This window comes from Eublepharis macularius, chromosome 8, assembly GCF_028583425.1.
Source record: "Eublepharis macularius isolate TG4126 chromosome 8, MPM_Emac_v1.0, whole genome shotgun sequence".
In the NCBI taxonomy this organism is placed as follows: domain Eukaryota; kingdom Metazoa; phylum Chordata; class Lepidosauria; order Squamata; family Eublepharidae; genus Eublepharis; species Eublepharis macularius.
The window spans coordinates 91,516,785-91,535,473 of record NC_072797.1 but is presented as its reverse complement, the minus strand read 5'-3'; the positions used below and the strand labels follow the sequence as shown (position 1 = coordinate 91,535,473).

The 18,689-nt window shown below is 40.7% G+C and overlaps 1 protein-coding gene across 1 annotated transcript in view; it reads right to left on the bottom strand.

Moving 5' to 3' along the window:
- The window catches only part of AGTPBP1 (ATP/GTP binding carboxypeptidase 1), a 121,185-nt gene that overhangs the window by 15,231 nt on the left and 87,265 nt on the right, over positions 1-18,689 (bottom strand). The window contains exons 14-19 of the mRNA XM_054986326.1: positions 16,249-16,955; positions 6,322-6,405; positions 5,732-5,818; positions 5,500-5,648; positions 3,845-3,932; positions 1,457-1,601 (exon numbers count right to left, since the gene is read on the bottom strand). Of these exons, the coding sequence (XP_054842301.1) occupies positions 1,457-1,601; positions 3,845-3,932; positions 5,500-5,648; positions 5,732-5,818; positions 6,322-6,405; positions 16,249-16,955 (1,260 nt within the window). The remainder of the gene's footprint in view (positions 1-1,456; positions 1,602-3,844; positions 3,933-5,499; positions 5,649-5,731; positions 5,819-6,321; positions 6,406-16,248; positions 16,956-18,689) is intronic.

Genomic DNA, 18,689 nt, shown 5'->3' with positions numbered 1-18,689 from the left:
TAGTTCTCTGCTTATTTATACACAACATGCTTAATGTACAGGCTAATACATATTAAATGGCCAACAGGGGACAAGTGCAATTTCCTGTACTTCAGAGAATGTTTGTGAAGAGAGCCCAAAGGTGGGTCTGTATTTTGAATAAGCAATACCAATACATAAAGAAACCCATGGTAAAACAGAGTTGTGAATGTTGCTGAAAGACACACCTAATTTAGGCAATTCTACTGACTAAAGCATGGTCTAGAAATTATTAGAGCTGCTTTCTAAAAGGGAAAATTAAGCTTTTAATGAATATTAAGCCAGACTCCAAACATCCTTTAGCACTGAACGAATTTTGCCTGAATCATGACAATAAAGGGGCCCAAAAGGCAGGATAATTTCCCCACTGCTGCAGGTACATTGCATTGTAATTGCACTGAGTCACAGGACACTTGTTACAGACTATAGTCTCATCTCTTAAGTCTGGGGATGTGGTCTTTCCCATCCTGCCTTTTGCAGGGAAAGAAGAATATTAACTTTATCAGACTAGCTTTCTATGCATCAATAGAAATATTAGATTGAAAGAATCACAAAAAAAAGGAACCACAGAAAAGGTTATCAAATTCCATCTTGGACAAGAGATTTTGTACCTTTAACAGCAGAAACACAAATGTGAGTGCAATTTCTACCCTTACTGCAGCACTGTAACTGAAATAAGTATACCAGCTATTTCCAGCTAGCTCACTGAAGTTGTGTAGGAGCTATATGTTTACTGTCACAGTGAAAACCCTTAGTGTTCCACACATCAAGAGAGAATGAAACCCCACTAGTAGTTCAGTATGAGCATTTGCAAGACTGCAGAGCAACAGACATTACTTCTCAGGACCAAAATGGGGGGAAAATGCTGAGAAAGATCCTTTCTATTTCACTTAATATTCTCCAGTGTTGTGATGTGCCTGTGTCTCTACCTCTAAAAAAAATGGAACCATAAGCAGAAAAGAACTACTCCGTGAAGCACATTATTCCTAGGTGACCATTTTAATAGTTCCCAAGAATCAACTTCCTAAAGGGCCTAGATCTGGAAGATTTGGGTCAAAATGATGAAATGAAGTCAGCACACTATTCTGAAATCAGAATTTTGTCATAAAATGAATGTGTAAGGACCATTTTATAATCCTGAAGAGGTTTGAACACAGATTGTAAAGCTACCATTGAGGTAAAAAAAGGAGTATTAATCTCAATATTTATGCATTTCTTAGAGCAATTATTCAGTAATGCTGAGCTTAATGCCAAACCTGTACATCATATACAAGATCAAGTGTATAAGTGTATCAGTTTGTTCCTAACAGAATGTGCTTTAGGATTTAGGATCACTGTCAAATGAGTACACAGTAGTTTCACATATATTTCAAATCATAAATGTGCGTAAGGAAATCACATATACTAACATAAATTATGCATGTTCAAATTAACTCACCATTAAAGTTGAATAAGTATATGGATAATGGTAAGCAAAGTAGCAAACATCTTCCTTATGTGGGAAGCTGACTGTGAAGGTAATTGTGTAGTAGGATTTTCCCTTTTGACCTCCAGCTGCAACTGAACTTCTAGAAAAATGATTCCTTAGAACAAAACGTAAACATTAGTTTAAAATATACAGTATATATTAGGGGTGTACCTAATGAAAAAACGAGCCAAAAATACACACAGAAATTGCCAGTTCGGCTTATTAAATAAGGTTCTGGAATGCTGAACCAAAACCAGGCGATGAAGCTGTAATGACTCCCCTACACCCCGCCAAGAAGTTTGTATGTGTTTTGTTCAGTTTCTTAACCTGCAGAGGCTGCACAGGCAGGCCAAGCAGCGGGGAGGGCCCAGCCATCCGGCAGCATCTGGTTTTCCTTAACGGCAAATTTGTCTGCACTTATCATGCAAGCAATTTGATCCAAAAGGAAGAGACCGAACTCTTAGCGTTAACTCTTTTGGTGGGAAGGGGATGTATACTGTGCACGAGTGCATTTTTTCTTCAGTGCTTCCTGGGCAACGGCATCAAGTGGCTCCTAGGAATCAAACGTTTGCTTTGCACTGGGGAGGGGAGCAGCAGACGGCATGGTGCCATCAGCGCCAGCATCACCAATGCCATCCCTTTCTGTGCTTTTTACTCACAATGCAAGGAAAGGCCAGCAACATCCATGAGTTTGAGGAGGGAGGGGAATCCTACAGCCTCTGAGTATTCAGCTGCTGCAAAGGCTCATGTTATACAGATTAGGGTAAGAATTGGAAAGAAAAAGCAAATTATTAAAGGAGAGTTGCATTGAGGAGGTCCCAGGCATGTGGAGCTCGTTCATGCTCATTGGGAGGCCTTATGTTGCTGTTGTCCTTCGCTTACGTGCCGTGGTGCCAAGGCCACTCACTGTGACTACAGAAGTTCCCCAAAGATAGCGGGCTGAGGAACAGCAGGAGGAATTTCATCTTGCCCAGAAAGCTTTTCTGATTAAAACTGTTAACCCACTGTTAAATGACGGGGAAGTAGCACCCCCGCCCCCCCCGTTTTTCCAGAATAGTAATCCATATGGAAGCACAGATCTAGGGGACTTCAGTTCTCTCTGCCAGTTTATCGTCTTCTTCAGTTAACTCTGGGTTAATGGTTTTAGTCAAAAAGGGAGACTGGCAGCCAGCAACCTGTCCAGTCTCCCACTTTTACTAGTAAAAAATAAGAAAAAAAGAGGGCCATCCTTCCTCTATTTCCCTTCTTGTAAAGAAAAAACCAACCAGCGTCTAGCCATTCCTTTCTGTGTGCTTTTTCGCACAGTGCAAGGACAGGCCAGTGGATTCCCAGGTCCCTGCAAAGCAGTTTAGAGTGAGGAGGATTTGCCCCTCATTGTGGAAATGAAACAGCAAGACACATGGAAATATGGTAAAAGAGCAGGTAAAAGGTAATAATTTACTGGCTTGGTCACTATCATAAAGAAGCATTTTTTTTGCTGCACTATCCTGGTTGGCAATGGAGCACTTTCCTGCTTGCATACCATGCTGGCGTGCCATGCCAGAGCTACTTTGCCAGTACATTTCCCGCCACTGTGCGTGTCCGCCAACATTCAAGTTCTTTGGGGTCCACTGTTGTGCGAGTTTTCATGTGTTTGAGGAGAAACTTATTGGATCAAAGGGGTTTGGAGGATGCAGTTTTTGGTTAAGTGCAAATAGAGCTTGTTTCCCCCACTCCCCTCCTTGAAAAGAACAGTGTGTGCGTCCGCAGCTCAGCATTCACCTTGATGCATGCCTTCCCCAAGCATTCCTCTGAGTTCATAAACACAGAACCCCACTCTCAAACTCTGTGGGTCAATGCTTGTGAAGGACTGTGTTCTGTGAGGACCTGAGTTCAATCCTGGCGGAAGCTGGGTTTAGGTAGCCGGCTCAAGGATGACTCAGCCTTCCATCCTTCCGAGGTCGGTAAAATGAGTACCCAGTTACCTGGGGGTAAAGTGTAGATGACTGCGGAAGGCAATGGCAAACCACCCCGTAAAAAGTCTGCCAAGAAAACGTCGTGGTGCGATGTCCCCCCATGGGTCAGTAATGACTTGGTGCTTGCACAGGGGACTACCTTTACCTTTACCTAACCAACTCAGTATCTTTAAATTATTAACTGACTTAATAGGCTTTCAAAACAGTAATTACTAAATCTGTTTATTTACAAAATATATATGCTGTCTCTCCAGCGTACATGATAAAATCATGAAGCAACATAAAAATCCTTCAAATTAACCAACTGTAAAAACCCTAGCCTATCAAATACTTTTCTTTCCTACCAAATACTTTTCTGGTTCATTAATTTAATCTCTCATTCCTTCAATTAAAATATGCTTACTTGTAGTAACAAATATCTGTTCCAACACGAATCCACCAGGGTTGGCCATTTAACGCATCTTGAACAGAGTACATGAGAGGCTGCATACCTTCAAGAGAAATGATTTTTACTTGAATACAATGCACATATTCAGCAGACTACACTGACCTCTTGTTTTCCAGTACTTGAGAGACACTTACTTTAATTAGGAAAAAATATTATTTAAGATATTACTGAATGAATCTGCATTCTGAAGGTATTTTAATAAAAGTAATCAGATGAAAATATTAATAAATAGTATGACACACTTCTTATATTTGCAATATTCTTTTGGATCATTTGTTCTCTTTATATCTGAATTTTATGATACAGTGATACTTAAAGGGGCAGGAGTCACATGTGGTTCTTCGATATGCCACTTGTGGCTCTTTTAAGCACTGCTCCCCAATGTAGCACCCACCCCATGTTCCAAGAAAGTGGACAAGGCGATAGCCTGTTGAGGCTTGTAGGTGGGAAGTGTTTCCTACCTTCAATGAGCTGCTGCTGGAGGTCCTGGAGGATGGGTTAGTTGCAATCCTCCCTAAGCTGCAAGCCTTATGCCTGAGGTGGAAGTAAATGGTCATTCCTCTCCAACAACCTCTCACTCTTCTCCAGAGCCTCTGCACTCTCATCCTACCTTCCAGGTGGCTGCTGGAAGGAGAGTATGCAGAGTGCAGAGAAGGCTGAAACCATCACCACTTCCACCCAGGAAGAAGAGCAAGCTAGCCACAATAGAGAGATGATTGTTTTACTCCCCTTTCTTCACAGCCAGTTTGCTCTCTCCTTTGAGTGCCTTGGTGATCTCATTCTCTTGCCTGAGCTGCTGTGCCTCATGGTGAGGAGAGAATGAGAACGCAAAGAAGGAAAGTCCTTTCTCTTACTCCAGACCCAGAAATTCAACAGATCCATAAAGTTAAACAGTGATAGGGAGAGTCTATTCTATATGTTCAGAGGTACTCTGGTAATAAAAAGGATATAGTTATATAACTGCCCTGACCTGGATAGCCCAGCTGAGCCTGACCTCGTCAGATCTTAGAAGCTAAGCAGGGTCGGCCGTGGTTAGTAATTGAATGGAAGACCTCCAGCAAAGACCAGGGTTGCAGATGCAGGCAATGGCAAACCTCCTCTGTTAGTCTCTAGACATGAAAACCCTTCTAGGGGTTGCCATGTCAGCTGTTACTTGAAGGCATTCTATACTACTAGTTATATAACTAATATTAATGGTTATATGATTGTATGCGTGTACTTGGTGGGGTGGCACACATAGGGCATACGGTATTCATGGGGCTCTTTTGGATGATGATAATTGTTAATGTGGCTGTCCATGATCCACAAATTTCAAAACTGATCTACATATCTGATTTTGACTACGGTTCCAGGATATAGACCAAAAAAAAAATCCACATAATGGGACTGTGTAGAGATAGAGATGATGATTCTACAAATCCAGGGAAATTCCTAAATTTACAGAAAAATACAAAAAAATCTCATCCAACAGGAGGCTTGGGGGAAAGAGGGAAACAAGAGAAGAGAAAGTAGGAACCAGGAGTGCAGGGAGAGAAGCATTTGCATGTCTGAATATGACCTCATTTTTCCAAAATCATTCTTTGCACTAGGAAAATTAAAACAGGTCTTACCATAATTGAACTGACTGTTTGACTTTTCACAATTGATTATATTAAATCGGTAAGCAATGCCTGTTCTCATTCCACTGACTTCGAAGTAAAACCACTGGTGATAATGATTGCTGTTTATATCAGCATTAAGAATAAGATCATACTCGTTTCTAAAGATAAGCAAAAACAAAAGTCTTAAAATTCAGAGATCCAAAAACACAGAAATAAAATAAAAGTTCCAAAAGTATCTTACTTTCTGATCTGAACAACTTTGCGCAAATTCCCCGATTCAAATTTGGAATTAAACTTCAAAATGCCTCCTTCATCTGGCACCATATAGCTGAAAGACATTGCAAGAAAAATAGAACCACCTTTATAAATAACTCAGCAATTATCTTAGTAGCAGACTTCAAAAAGTCCTGAGCACATACCATCAGTTTAAGATAAAAAAAATAATCTAGTTCATCATATCATTAATTACAAACATCACTTATAAATATTAGTCTTAATTATTAAATTACAAACCCTTAATATTTCTGAAATTTGCTTTCCATCAGATATATCTAAACAAGGGGAAGTAAGACTGGTTTACTGCTTATCAATAGGATAATTCCAAGGGCAAATGGCTTCAACACTAGCTGAAACATCTATATCATTCTTATTCATCTATAATTGTTACTATCTACCATAGTGATAGGTTCCCAGTACCTTCAGAACAGTATAAATGGTCTGACTATCACATCCTCACTTGCCTTCTTTTAATTCTTGCTTCATATGTAAAACAATTTAAAAGAGAATACAAGACTGGAAGAGAAGAGTGAGGACTCTTACAATGAAGCCTACCTGGGACTGTCAAGGTCATACACGACTCTATCTATAATGTCGCTAGGATGAATCAGCCTTTCAATATCCTGGGCAATTTTTGTCCTATAAAAAAAAAAACACCAGAAAGAGCTCGCACAACTTCACAACTGTTATTTAGAAAGGTGTGGTGGTGCCTATTAAATCTAAGTTACAAAGAAAGGAAAGGAAATTGAAAGGAGGCACACAAGCCTGCTAAAAAACTTATGCCAGCCCATTAGTCCTTTCTACATAGAGAAGAATCAGCTTGTACACACAGCACCAAGAGTTAGGAATCCAAAGTTTTGTTTCCTTGTTAAAGATTTCTTTTCCTTTCATTTTGTCTAATTTCAATTACTTCATATAAGTTTAATTCATATTTCAATTATTAGTAGTATTTAGTCAGGTTAAGATTAGAGAACAAATTATATTAGCAATTCATGCAATTACAACTGTAGATAAAGTTTTTAAAAATTTAGAAACTATATTGTGCAGTGACTGGGTAGCATGCGAACCTTTCACCTCTGGAAACCTCTAGTTAAACCTGATGAGGTCACAAATAAGAAATAGGTGCTTAATGCAATATGAATTTGCTACATGTTAGCACCTCTGTATTAGAAACTGTGTGCACTTCATGCAGTCATTGTTTTGTCCAATATAGGTATTTTGCCACAAGCAGTACTGCAGAACTTTTGAACCAGATGCCAAGATATATAAATATATAATTCTTAACATAGCCAAATCCGTGGATACTAAAATCAAGAGACTAGACCCATGAACAGACAAGACAGATCTTTTTACAAGCCTGAAAAATGCCCCAGGTTTGTAGAAAAATCTGAAACCTAAAATACACACGCAAACACATAGGGGGGTTAAACACCACCCCCAATAATAAAAGCAATATCTGTAGCTTTAAGAAACTAATGTCAAGTCAAGTCAAGTCAAAGTTTAATGCCGTTCATAACCAGCATATAGAGCAGACAGAAATACGACCATAGTAATAAAAATATCTAGATTTCAATCTAAAAGCAGAATCTAGGTAATTCCCAAGCAAATAAAATATGATAGATTAACTTAAAAGTCACTCATACCACATTGTTACAAATTCTCTATGGATCCTATAAGCTGCTGCCCAAAATTTGGCACTTGCGAGTGTAACCTGGGGATTAAAATCTAGTAGAAGCATCTTACTAGTATCAGAATCCGAGAGACTTGACAGTCTTTCCTGTATGGGGGTGAATAAATCTGTCTCATATTTGATGATAAAACCCACAGCTGAGTAAAATATGTTTGATTGTTTCTACTTTGCCAGTACCACACAGACAGACACGTTTGACCATTGGTACCTTTCTAGAGCAGCCCACTAAAACCTCTGAGGGAAAAAGAGAAGGCCCTTCGGTGGGAAGGGATTTCCAAATTTGACAAATAAGGAGCTGGAGAGACTATATATTTTCTTGTGCGGGGGAGGCTAGGAAATTCAAAACCCTGGAAATATCATTCAGCTTCTCTGCATCTAATAGCCTCTGTTTAACTAAGGCCCTAGCTTGGTTCAGGGCCATTATCTGTAAAGACTCAGGAAAGAAGCAAAGCGTGGACAGCTTCTGACATACAGCCCCAATCCAACATGAATTATGCCCATCCTTCAAAATTACGGAAGTGATATCCGCTGGACAGTGTCTAACCTTGAACCACGTAATAATTGAGGCGAGGGTTATTCTAGCCTCTATTTTCATCAATCCCATTTCCAGGTGCAGAATAACATTGGAAACACTTTTTGGGAATTGGAATATGGCTCTCAGGAATTTAGACAGGATTCTTTCAAGGGCGGAAGAACTTGATGGAACTGGCCCCAACGTCATCCCATACAGGAGTTGTGGAACAGTCTTGGCGAGAAACAATTTGAGGGCCACTGGTATATATTGCCCCCCTTTTGCATGGAAGAATCTAATAATACTGTGGGTAGATTTACAGCCAGAGTTCGCAGCATACTCGTGGTGGGCCTTTTTTGCCCCTGAGGACTGAATTATGACTCCAAGATATTTATAAGTTGTTACTTGTTGTAAGCTATGACCATTTAAGCTCCATTTCCTAACCTTAGGTTTTGGGCCAAAGGCCATTATTTTTGTTTTGTGATAGTTAATCTCCAGATAGTTTAAATCACAAAATGAGCCAAATTGCTTTAGTGCCCTTTCTAGGCCAGTTGGTATCCTGGATAGCAGAACTGTGTTGTCTGCATAAAGTAAGGCTGTCAAGTGACAATCCGCCAAGGAGGAAGGGTGGTTATCCACTAACCCCAGGAGACCAATCAGATCATTAATATAAATGGCAAAAAACGAAGGGGCTAAAAAACAGCTTGCTTAACTCCATTGTTTCTTGGAATAGGATTGGTAAGGAGGCTGTTCCTGTTACATCTGACCCTAATCGCAGTATTTGTGTGTAATACCTGGATCCGGAAGTCTCCTATCAATTGAGGTCTCCCCTAACTTTTTCCAAAGATTCTCCCTGGAAATAGAATTGAAGGCAGATTTAAGATCGATAAATGCTGCATAAAGAGAAGTGATCTTGTTGGAGGCATATTTCTCGATCAGATAAGAAAAGATCAAATTATACCCCATTGTAAATAGCCCTTCCCTAAAGCCTTCAAGTCTTGGTTTATGTTAGTAAAAAGCAGGGTAGGTGCCTTTTCCCGGGCTGTCCTGGCCTTTAACTCATCAGAGCCAGGCCCAGCAACAGCCACCAGGTAACTTGCTATCATGCAACTTGCATGACTTATGCAGGCCATGCTGCTTTCTATTCTTCAAAACAAAAGCGTGACACCACATGAGTAGGGTGCAATACCAAACTAGGAAACAATAAATAAATATAGAAATTTAAATATTAAATACAAAATGTTATTTTAACTCAATCAGGTTAGTAAGTTGGCAGTTAAATCGATATGTTTACAAAATATCACATACAAAGGTGCTACACCATAAGGATTCAATCACCAGGTAAGTATGAAATTCTAGTAATAAATATCAGTTTCAAAGTCCATGTAATGAAAAGTTTATATTGTTGCAGGTGGAGTTGATGTAGAAGGGGATGCACAAGGCAGAGCCACGACACCCTACACGCAGCACTGGCTTGTTCCGCTTTCGTCACAACGGACCTCCTCAGGGGCAAAATGCCTCCACCTCACTATAAAACATATCAGTACATTCAATAAATATCTTTAAAAGGGACTAAACTATGTCTTATTTTGAAGTACAAATTGCATATCAAGCTTACCCACATGTTTAAGAAGTCGTGGTTCCTATGGTTAAGCTTGATATGCAATTTGTACTTCAAAATAAGACATAGCTTATTCTGGTTGAGTAGGTTCCTCCCTTATCCTTGCTTTCTATTGTTCAACAGCAGCCACCACATGAAAGCCAGTATGGTGTGGTGGTTAGAGTTTTAGATTAGAATCTGGGAGACCCAGGTTCCAATTACCACTCAGGGGGCAGATAATAGGAAGTTTGGTCAGAGGTTTGGTCAGAGCAAAGGAAGCTGGGAAAGATAAGGATATGGAGGTTGTCAGGAGGAAGGAAAGAAAAAATAGTCTGGAGTGGGGGGATATAGGGAAAAGTGAGGTGCTTCTATAAGTCCTTGTAGGTTCTTCACCACACAATTAGGTCATAGTTTTTCTGAGGAGAGACTGTCAGGGGAGGGAAAGATGAAGATGGAGACAAGTAAAGGTAGGTTGTTTGGTGGGTAGGAAGAGCAAAAGGAAGTAGGAAAGCGGGAGATGCTATGAGACCTGTCACAGAAGGGAAAGAAGAAACAGTGGGAAGAGGAAAATTAGACCCCCACCCAGTCCTTGTGGGTCCATTGCTTGTACACATATAGTCATCCATGCTTCATTTAGAAGTTCCCACAGCATATGTGTGTATCAAAATAAGTATGATTGATATTACATTAAACAGATGCATACCAAGTATACACAGCTTTCTACCCAAATTTAGCATCTATTTAGAACTGAAATCTCCCATGAATTAGCCATCAATGACTGATAGTACTGTCAAATGTTTGTTCCGTGGCACAGAATCAGAATTATACTTGATAATATTGTTCAGGAAAGTTGCAAAATCTGGAGAGAATTTTTGTTCAAAAGCTACATAGGAAAATTTGTATAAGACAAAAAAACAATGAAACAAACGTAAGTACAAGAACTAGGGGTTCATTCTCCAGTTAAGTTTGGTAATACAGAGCAAACTTGGTAAAATTTGGCCATTGTTTCCTATGGGAAACTCAATTCAGGTATATCCTGTTCATTTTTTGACTAAATTTCACCAAATTTGCAGAGGGCCTACTCCTACCTGTTCTGTAACAAGTCCAAATTTCAGGAAGATTGGACCACGAGGGGCACTTTATGGCTCCCCCAACGAAGGTGCCACCAGCCATCTCCAAAGTCCATTATTTCCAATGGAGAAAACCGTTTGGGAGCTATCCAGGGGTCTGGGGTGGCATTTTGCAAGCAAAATCCACCAAATTTGGAGGGGATCTACTCCTCACTGTCCTCTAAAAATCACCCAATTATCAGAGACAAGGTGCCCTCAGCCACTCCATTTGTTTTTACTGTGGGAAAAAAAACTCCAAGCTGGCCAAAGGCACACTCCCAAATAAAAGCTCCACACCAAACAGTCCAACAGAACGTAACTGATGCCCCCCCAAAAAAACCCAGTGCCCCCTGACCAGGCTGACTAGCCACTCTCCATTGTTACCTATGAGGACCAACATCACACCAGAGAATCACCCAAACCAAACTGAAGCAAGGGACAGTCTTGAAACTAGAAGCAAATTGAAGTAAGGAAATGGAACCACCCCTCAGAACCAAAGTGAAGCAAGGTGTGCCTGCAGCTGCAGAGCAGCGTAGGCAACCCTTGTCCTCTTGGCGCATGGACATCTTGAAGCATTTCCAGAAGGCAGAGGACCCCCGTCGTGCACAATGCCAACATTATAGGTCCCAGGTCAGTCAAAGGAGGGATGTGAATCATCTCTTGACAACCAGCCTAACCACATGAAGAAGCACCACCGGGCAGTACTTTTTCAGAGAGAAACATTGGCACCACATGGCTGCCAGCAAGCAAACAGGAGTCATCCCACGACCACCTGTGGGACTCTTCCCCCCAGATTTCCTGTAGAGAAGGAATGCCAAGCATCTCTGTCAGAGATGTTTGGTGCGCATGGTACTAGTGTGTCAAGAGGGGAGATCCAGACAGCATCTAGGCTCATCACTTGGAAGATCATGGAGGTGATTGCCATAGACGGGCAACCTTTCTCCATAGTAGAGGACTTCTCTAGGCTTCTCAAGGGCTGCTCTAGCTACTCTGTCCTTGGTACATGCCCCCTGCTCACAATACGCTGAGCAGGACTGTGGCTGCTCAGGGCTGCCAAGGAGAACGTGAAGGCATAGTTGTCTTATGCTGTCTGGAGAACTGTGCACTTCATGTCGGACATCTGGACTTGCCCTCCATCACAGCATGTGAATCTCTTGCTTCCTGCACACTGGTGGCAACCCAATGACCTGCAGGGTGGGGTGGGATGACTAGCATCAGGCAAGGCCAGATGGGAGACCACCAGGCTGGCAACTGCAAGGCTTTCCTCCACACTGAGGTTCTCAACGAGGAGCACACGGCAGAGAACATTGCTGCCATCATTAAGAGGGAATTAGTGGACTGGGTAGATGAGGGTATCGTCACCACAGGATACATGGTGACTGATGGTGACGCAAACATGAAGAAAGCGGCAGTGCAAGTGGGCCTCAGGTGCATTACTTCACCTCCTGGTTAAGGATATGCTTGTTCTGGGGAACCTGCAAGGGACCTGCAACTCATGAGTTCCAGTGTCTCCTCCCTAAATGCCGGCAACTCATGAGTCCCTTCTCACACAGCATGAAAGTAACTCACTAACTGTGCCAGAAGCAGGACAGGACAGGCGTGCTGGAGCATCATCTGATCACTGATATTGTCACTCCCTGGAACTCCACCTGTGCCATGCTTGAGTGTTTGGTGGAGCAGCAGGCCGGCTTCACAGTGTGGTTCTTACAGAGCAACATTTGGAGGGGGGAAGGATGAGTTCAGCTGAGTGGATTGGCTCACCATCTGGGTGCAGCAGGTCTCAGCAGCCAGCAACAGGAATCCACTCACTCCAGGATCCAGTTGCAGTTTAGCCAGAGTCCCAGCCCACAGAGAGAGAGCCAACAGCCAGTAGCAGCAAGTAAAATCAAAAAGAGTCCAGTAGCACCTTTAAGACTAACCAATTTTATTGTAGCATAAGCTTTCGAGAACCACAGTTCTCTTCTACAGATGCATGGAGGGCAGAAAGAAACCGGTCAAATATAGAGGAGGAGAGGGGAGGGGAGGAGAGGAGGGATGTAAACAACTACTTTGATATGGAGATGCAAACAGCTCCTTTTGATGTGGGGATCAGTTTGCTTGTGTAAACTGCGACCTTTAAGTCTTTGATGGAATGTCCTGGTGTAGTCACTGTAGTTCAACAGAAACCTTTCAAAAACAAAATCCAACGGGAAGCTGCTGAATTGGAATTCATATGTAAATGTGACTCTGTCAAGCTGGGACTGAATAGGGACTATGAATGGTTATCTCATTATCACAGGTAACTGATTTCATTTACATAGGCGGGGTCAGGGAGAGTCCAGTGGCACCTGACGTGGGCTTTCGAGGACCACAGTTCTCTTTGTCAGATGCATCTGGCGGGGAGGGCTGTGGTTATTGAAGGCTTGTGCTGCAGTGGAATTGTATGATCTTGGTGGTGCTGCTGGACTCTTTTTGATTTTGCTACTACAGACTAACACGGCAAACTCCTTTGAACCTTTACACAAGCAAACTGATCCCCACATCAAAAGGAGCTGTTTGCATCTCCATATCAAAGGAGTTGTTTACATCCCTCCTCTCCTCCCCTCCCCTCTCCTCCTCTATATTTGACCAGTTTCTTTCTGCCCTCCATGCATCTGACGAAGAGAACTGTGGTTCTCGAAAGTTTATGCTACAATAAAATTGGTTCGTCTTAAAGGTGCTACTGGACTCTTTTTGATTTTGCTACTACAGACTAACACGGCTAACTCCTCTGGATCTAAGACCATGGATAGCAGCAAGTAGGCAGTGTTTCTCACGCTCCAGGCCAGAGTAAAATGGAGGCTACTCTGAGGCAAGCCTGCTTAATTTAACTCCTTGCAGAAGTTTAAAAAGGCACTCTCCTTCTTTAGAATCGCATTGGTCAGAGAAGGAGAGCTCCTGCAAGGATTGGCCACTTACTCCCCCTCCCTTCCCCCATCCAGTTCCTGCCTGTGCCTCACTCCCTGCCACTTCTCCTCCTTCCATCTGGTTAAAAAAAGGTGGAAAGCAGTGTTTCTTTACTGTTCCTTAGCAAAGGAATAGCAAAGAACAGCCCAGCCACAATATCTGAACTTTACCGAATTTTACCGACTAAATTCAGTAAACTTAAAGTTGGTATTACCAAATCTGATTCGGTAATCCCAAATTTGGTAATCCTGAATTTAAGTTTGTCAAATTTTACTGAATAAATTCAGTAAACTTAAATTTGGGACTGCCAAACCTGATTTGGTAATCCCTTTTAAGCTCAGTAATACTGAATTTTACCAAATTGTACCAATTCAGGTATTTTACCAAGTCAGGTAAATTCGGTATTTTTTTTACTGAATATCAAACCCAAACCGCACACCCATGACAGGAACATAACAAGCTTATCAAAATGCACAAAAATATTCAGGCATATTGAGGGCAAATTGTAATTCTGGCAAATTGCAACAAACACTATATGCAATATTGTATCTGAGAACATTTGTTAAATGTGAAGCTGAAACTTTAGCAGATTGAAAAAATCATATTTGAAAATCACAAAAAACATTTTAGAGGCACATAAGAACAATCTTATCAAAATGCACAAAAGTATTCCAGCATATTGAGGGCAAATTGTAATTCTGGCAAATTGTAACAAACACTATATTAATCTGGGAATTGCACCGGTATCTGAGAACATTTGTTAAATGTGAAGCTGAAACTTTAGCAGATTAAAAAAAATCATCTTTGAAAATCATAAAAAAATTTTTTAGAGGAACATAAGAATCATCCTTGATGTCTGAGTAACATCTTATTAAATGCTAGGCTCCCAAAATGTGTTCGTTTATAACCACGTCCTCTTAAGTAAATGTTAAAAGTCAATATTTTCCAAATCCAATAGTTTGCTGTGTCAGCCTGTTATAACAAAAGTATTAAGAAACAATTTTCATGTTTATTATGAGATACATTTATATAGGCTAGATTTCATTTCATCAGATGTATGGACTACAAAATATATAAATGTGTAAGTACCAACCAAACAGATCACCATGTGGCTGATGGAATTTATTTGTATGTTATTTGTCCAATCTATATGTTATTTGTTCAATTTATAGCGTGCCAGTTCACTACAAAGAGTTTTGAATATTCTTGTTTAGAAAAGTTCCTTTAAAAAGCCCACTGTAGCAAGCTGAATAATATTTAACTACTACAAATGTTAGGGCATACTGCTTTGAAAAGGTCTTAATTACTCCATTAAATGTAATTAGCTTATATTAGCCTTGTTTGTTAGGACAAGCTTGACATTCAGAATTACAATACTAACTTGAATATTTGCTTTTTTTCAGAAAATAGGACTGTGTTTGAGTCAGATCTTATACATTAAAATTAGCTTAGAATTGTACCAGAATGGCAAGCCCCTCTCCCCCACTTCCTTGGCACAAAAGAGCCTATGAGGCTCTGGCATTCTCACTAAAAATACATCTTGATCTTACTGTTCAAGCAAGCACTTCCCTCTAAGTAATAACTTGAGATACAATCCACCTTTATTATCAGTCTACAGCAAATGTCTGACTACTTTCATTACCACAAACATGGTAGCAGAAATGACAACACAAAAATGAGTTAAACAATTACCACACCATGGCATTTGCATATGATCTGAAGTGAGAGAAAACTAGAACCTATGGTTTTGATTAGCTTTCTATGGATTATGATTATGCTTTTTTTTGTCAGCATCAGTTGGGCTGTAGAATGGCTAAGATCCTATGCACTACAATTCCCTAAGCTTTAGTAGAAACTCATAATGTAAAGCATGTATTTTTGGCTTTAGAAAAGAGATTGTATCAGAGATAAGGGGGAAAGATACCTAATGCTTGGATGAAGTAAGCTGAATTTTCTGTCCCATCTATTTGGAACACAAGGCTCAAGGAAAGTGCACATACCCAGTCACTACCAACTATTGCCCAAAAATAGTTCAAGAGACCCCGATGTTATGAAGGAGAAATATCCAGTATTTCTTTCACATACATCAGAGTTCGCATATGCTTGGCAGCCATTCTCTTCTTCCTTGTGGAAGAAAAGGAATACATTTGAGATTACAAACTGTGAATTCTATGCTCCCTATTCTTTTGACGATTTTATAAATTATGCAATACCTATAAATGGTCAAAACAATTTTTATACACTGTGTAATGTATACAATATTCCAGTAATTAAGTTGCTATTCTATATTTGCAGAAGGATGGGCATAAGAAATAAAAGATTGCTTCAGGCCACACCATGTCTAAGGAGAGATTTCAAATGGACTTCAACAAACTATCTCCTACTTTATATTATAGGTAACAAAGTTACTAATATCATTGACCATTCTAAAGCCATCATTATTTAAAGGGAATGTCGTCTAATATGAAGGCACAACCTTCAGATGAAGAAAAAAAAGAATTATGAAATCAAGATTGTTCAAGATTTCTTTCAAGATAGGAAGAAATCAGTGTTTTAAAATTAATCATCACCTTTTGACTCACAAAAAATGCAGCAGGTCATAGCTTTAATATTAACACAAAACAATAGATATTAAAGGAAAACTCACCTTTGTACACCATAAGGCCTTTCAAGAATGGGCTCTTTAAACGGTGGTGGCAAGTGTCCAAAATAGTCAGGATAAGCCACTTCTGAATATTCAGGAACAGACTTTGTATTTTTCACTATCTCAATATAAAGTTCTGGGTCATGGAGCTGTAATAGGTCAGGCACATCAAGCATCACTTGCTCTCCCAAAGATATTGAGCAGGATACTTCCTCCTCTTCAGGATCAGCTCCAGTACAGCACAGCTTCCCTAGTTGTACAGACCGGCCCTCAAACAAAAGACCTCCACAGGATGAAATGTGTTGTAAGGGTTTATTACATGTGACTTCACTAAAGCTAGTTTTACACTCTTTTTGGGTCGTTGCTCTTGAACTGTAAGATTGTTCATTTTGGGGAGTGTTCTGCAAAGTAATTCTGTCCAAGCCTTTGATTATTTCATGGTTTAGGCACTGGCACGATGAATGCAATTTCAACTGATCATCTTGATGCTGTAAACTATTGTCCATGCTGCTGTTTTTCTTTACCAGAGCCAAAGACATGGGTCTTTTATTATAGTCCTCCATTTGCAAGGGATGACTCTCCTTCACAGGAATTTCTATGCTATGATTTGTGGGCAACTGTTCCTCACCAGCTGTAGGAACAATAATGGGTCTTCCTAATGATACATTGGTCGAAAAAGGCTTTGGTTCCTTGGAAACTAAGTTGTATTCCTCAATATTAAAAAGGAAAAGGAAAAAGAATGTCAGGAATGCTTGATCACTTGAATTATAAATTGCAGAAATAACACCAAAATGATTATGATCCCTCTCCACAGGGTTTACATTAATGTTTTAGCAGGGAAAGAGGCTTAATGAATTGCAAGAGAGAAACTGCTTCGAGGCGGGAATATTGACTGTGTGAAAGGATGAGGATGTTTCTGGCAGTGGTCAACTGGATACCATTTAAATATCACAAGTATGTGTGAAGATGATGCAAATCTCTCTGCCTAAGTATCTTCAATTCAGAAACATTAGCTACATGAAACTCCCATCTATGTTTAATAGCAACTAATAAACCTACATTCCCTAAATCTGCTTAATAACTAATGGCCATCACCATGTGTAGAAACACACAACCAATCGATTTAAATGGGTAACTTCAAATTCTAGTATTATGGATGATTTTTTTCTATCTGCTCTCTTCAAACCATTCATAATTTTACCCACAAGCGACCTACAAAGACATGGTGTTCCCAGTGTTTCCTCTTTCTTCTCCCTGAAAACCCCCATAGCATCTCCTTTTCCTAACTCCTCCTCTCCTTCTTACATCCAAGCTAGCCCTTTATCTGGCCCCTCTCTTCAGCTTCTCCTCCTTCCTTTTCCTGGAAGCCTCTACTTGGGAAAACTATAGGTGAAAAACTTGGTGCCAGCTGCCAGGATGGGTCAAGTTGCAAGGAGGGGAACCTGCAAGGACTTGCATGGGGTATATTTTCCCATGTATCCTCTTCCCTACAGCATTTCTTCCTTCCGTCCTCCTAGCAACTCCCATATTCTCACTTTTCCCTGGTTTCTCCGCTTTCTCACCCAGCAACCAACCTACCTTTTATCTCCACCCATCTTTAACTGTACTTATTTCATTTAAACACTGCCTTTTCCCCCAATGGGGGCACAAAGCAAGTTACAGCATTCTCCTCTCCTCCATTTTATCACCATAACAACCCTATGAGGTAGGTTAGGCTGAGAATGTGTAACTGGACCAAAGTCACTTGGCCATTATAGGCAACACAATGCCTCCTGGTGGGACTGATGATCTTCCTTTCACTTGAGTCTGGCAAATCCTATGCCAGAAAGACTGTGTTTGGGCCACCCAAGCCCTGCCTGGGACAAGGAAGGTGGCACCTAGTTAATTTGGGGACACATCGCCTTTGGAAGGGGACTTCCTCTTTCTCTCCCTCTCAGGGGGCCAGGGTTGGGGCTCTTTTCCAGGGCTTCTCCTCATTCCCAGTCTGCCCTTTCTTCCTTCCTCAAAGGCCAAAATAATCCTGGAAAGAGCCTTGCCCCTCCTCCTCCTTTTACTGAAACCAACAGTTTTATAGAAACCAATACTTGAAGGTTGGCAATATTGTGTGGGTGCCTAGCAATAGGTGTTTGTTTCTTTAATGTACAGGTGCTGTTTCTTTAAGGTATGGGCACTGCTGGGGGGGCGGGTCGAGTTGCAGTAATGAACATTTTTTAAAAAAGATTTCAGATTTTTCTGCAAACCTGAGGCATATTTCAGATTATAGAAAGATGTTTCTCATCTGTTCATGGTTCTAGTCTCCAGTATCCACAGATCTGGCCATCCTGAGAATTAGATATATTGATGATGATGGCAAGTGGGGGACCTGGAAGGACAGCCTCCTGCTATTTTCTTCCTCTTCTCCCCTTTCCTGCTTCCTTAATGCCTTCCCACCCACTGATCAAGCT